This window comes from Etheostoma cragini, chromosome 7 (genome assembly GCF_013103735.1).
Source record: "Etheostoma cragini isolate CJK2018 chromosome 7, CSU_Ecrag_1.0, whole genome shotgun sequence".
Taxonomy (NCBI): domain Eukaryota; kingdom Metazoa; phylum Chordata; class Actinopteri; order Perciformes; family Percidae; genus Etheostoma; species Etheostoma cragini.
This window is the reverse complement of record NC_048413.1, coordinates 27,353,734-27,355,707: the sequence shown is the minus strand read 5'-3', so window position 1 is coordinate 27,355,707 and position 1,974 is coordinate 27,353,734. Positions and strand designations below refer to the sequence as shown.

At 44.6% G+C, this 1,974-nt stretch overlaps 1 protein-coding gene across 1 annotated transcript; it reads left to right on the top strand.

Annotated features, from left to right (window-relative positions):
* Positions 1-233: 233 nt before the first annotated feature.
* On the top strand, positions 234-1,824 carry LOC117947210 (solute carrier family 2, facilitated glucose transporter member 1-like). Its single transcript, XM_034875887.1, has 2 exons — positions 234-451; positions 1,574-1,824. The coding sequence occupies exons 1-2, from the start codon at positions 305-307 to the stop codon at positions 1,718-1,720; spliced, it is 294 nt and encodes a 97-aa protein (XP_034731778.1). The 5' UTR covers positions 234-304; the 3' UTR covers positions 1,721-1,824.
* The last annotated feature ends 150 nt before the right edge of the window (positions 1,825-1,974 follow it).

The window sequence follows — 1,974 nt, the reverse complement described above, 5'->3', positions numbered from 1 at the left end:
CCCCAGCCCCGGAGTTATTAGGCTGATGATTAACCTGTGACCCCCAGCCCCGTGGGCAGCAGGCTTATGATGTAACCTGTGACCCCCAGCCCTGGGGTTATTAGGCTTATGATGTAACCTGTGACCCCCTGCCCCGGGGTTATTAGGCTGATGATGTAACCTGTGACCCCCTGCCCCGGGGTTATTAGGCTGATGATGTAACCTGTGACCCCCAGCCCCGGGGTTAGCAGGCTGATGGTGTAACTTGACCTCCTGTCCTCCAGTCCTGGTGAAGCTGCGGGGCACGGACGAGGTGGGCGAGGACATGCAGGAGATGAAGGAGGAGAGCCAGCAGATGATGAGGGAGAAGACGGTGACCATCCCCGAGCTGTTCCGCTCCGCCGCGTACCGCCAGCCGCTGTTCGTCGCCGTCATGCTGCAGCTGTCCCAGCAGCTGTCTGGGATCAACGCTGTGAGTCTTCAGGGTCGGAGGACGAGATCTGTAGAAACAGTAGAAGAAGAGCCTGGGTACCATTTGGTGATCTGTAGTTCATTTGTAATAAACACACAAACACACACACACACACACAGATATACACCTACATACACTAGAACACACATACTGTACATCCATACACACACAAACACACGCGCATATGCATGCATACAGACACACACATACATGCATATATACATACATACACGCACACACACATACGCACACACATACATATACACACACACACACATGGATACATACATACATACATACATACATACACGCACACACACATAAGCACACACATATACATATACTGTACATATACACACACACACACGGATACATACATACATGCACACACATATACAGACACAAAAACACACAGACATATGCATACATTCAGTCACAGACAGAGACACACACACACACACACACACACACACACACACATTTATACAAACACACACACACAGACACACACACACACATGCAAAACCCTATGTAACTTCTGTTTCGGGTTTAATAGTGCTATAACAAATCATACTTCCACTTTTTCATTCATAAATCCAAAAACAATTATTGATAATAAAAGGGCCAAAAACAAAAGAAGCGGGCTGCTTTTGATGCTTTCGTTCTAACACAGATAACATACATACAGTATATGTTTTCTTTTCTTTTTTTAAACACAAATGAAGTAGAGATGACCCACTGATACCCCGACTGTATACACACACTAAGACAAGACTGTAGCAAATGTAACTGTAACTGGAGTAACTGTAACTGGAGTAACTGCAACTGGAGTAACTGTAACTGGAGTAACTGTAACTAGAGTAACTGCAACTGGAGTAACTGTAACTGGAGTAACTGTAACTGGAGTAACTGTAACTGGAGTAACCGGAACTGGAGTAACTGTAACTGGAGTAACAGCAACTGGAGTAACGGTAACTGGAGTAACTGGAACGGGAGTAACTGGAACTGGAGTAACAGCAACTGGAGTAACTGTAACTGGAGTAACTGTAACTAGAGTAACTGTAACTGGAGTAACTGTAACTGGAGTAACTGTAACTGGAGTAACTGTGTCCTCTTCTTCAGGTGTTTTACTACTCGACCGGGATCTTCGAGCGAGCGGGGGTGTCCCAGCCGGTCTACGCAACCATCGGTGCAGGAGTGGTCAACACCGCCTTCACGGTGGTCTCTGTAAGTCACACAAAGAAATATACAGTGCTGCTCATAAGTTAACATACCCCCCCCCCCCCAGGCTTAAGTTGAATAAAAAGAGGAATAAAAAAATCATGATTCGGAAATTAAACGTAATGCCTTAATTAAAAAATGAGGTAAAATCCAACCTTTAAGGACACACATTTTCTTTTTGAATGAATAATGTATCATAAAGAAATAAATGTTATTTCTTTGGGTACACCCCCCTATGTTAAAATACAGGGGGCATAAGTATACACCCCCCTATGTTAAAATACAGGTGGCATAAGTATACA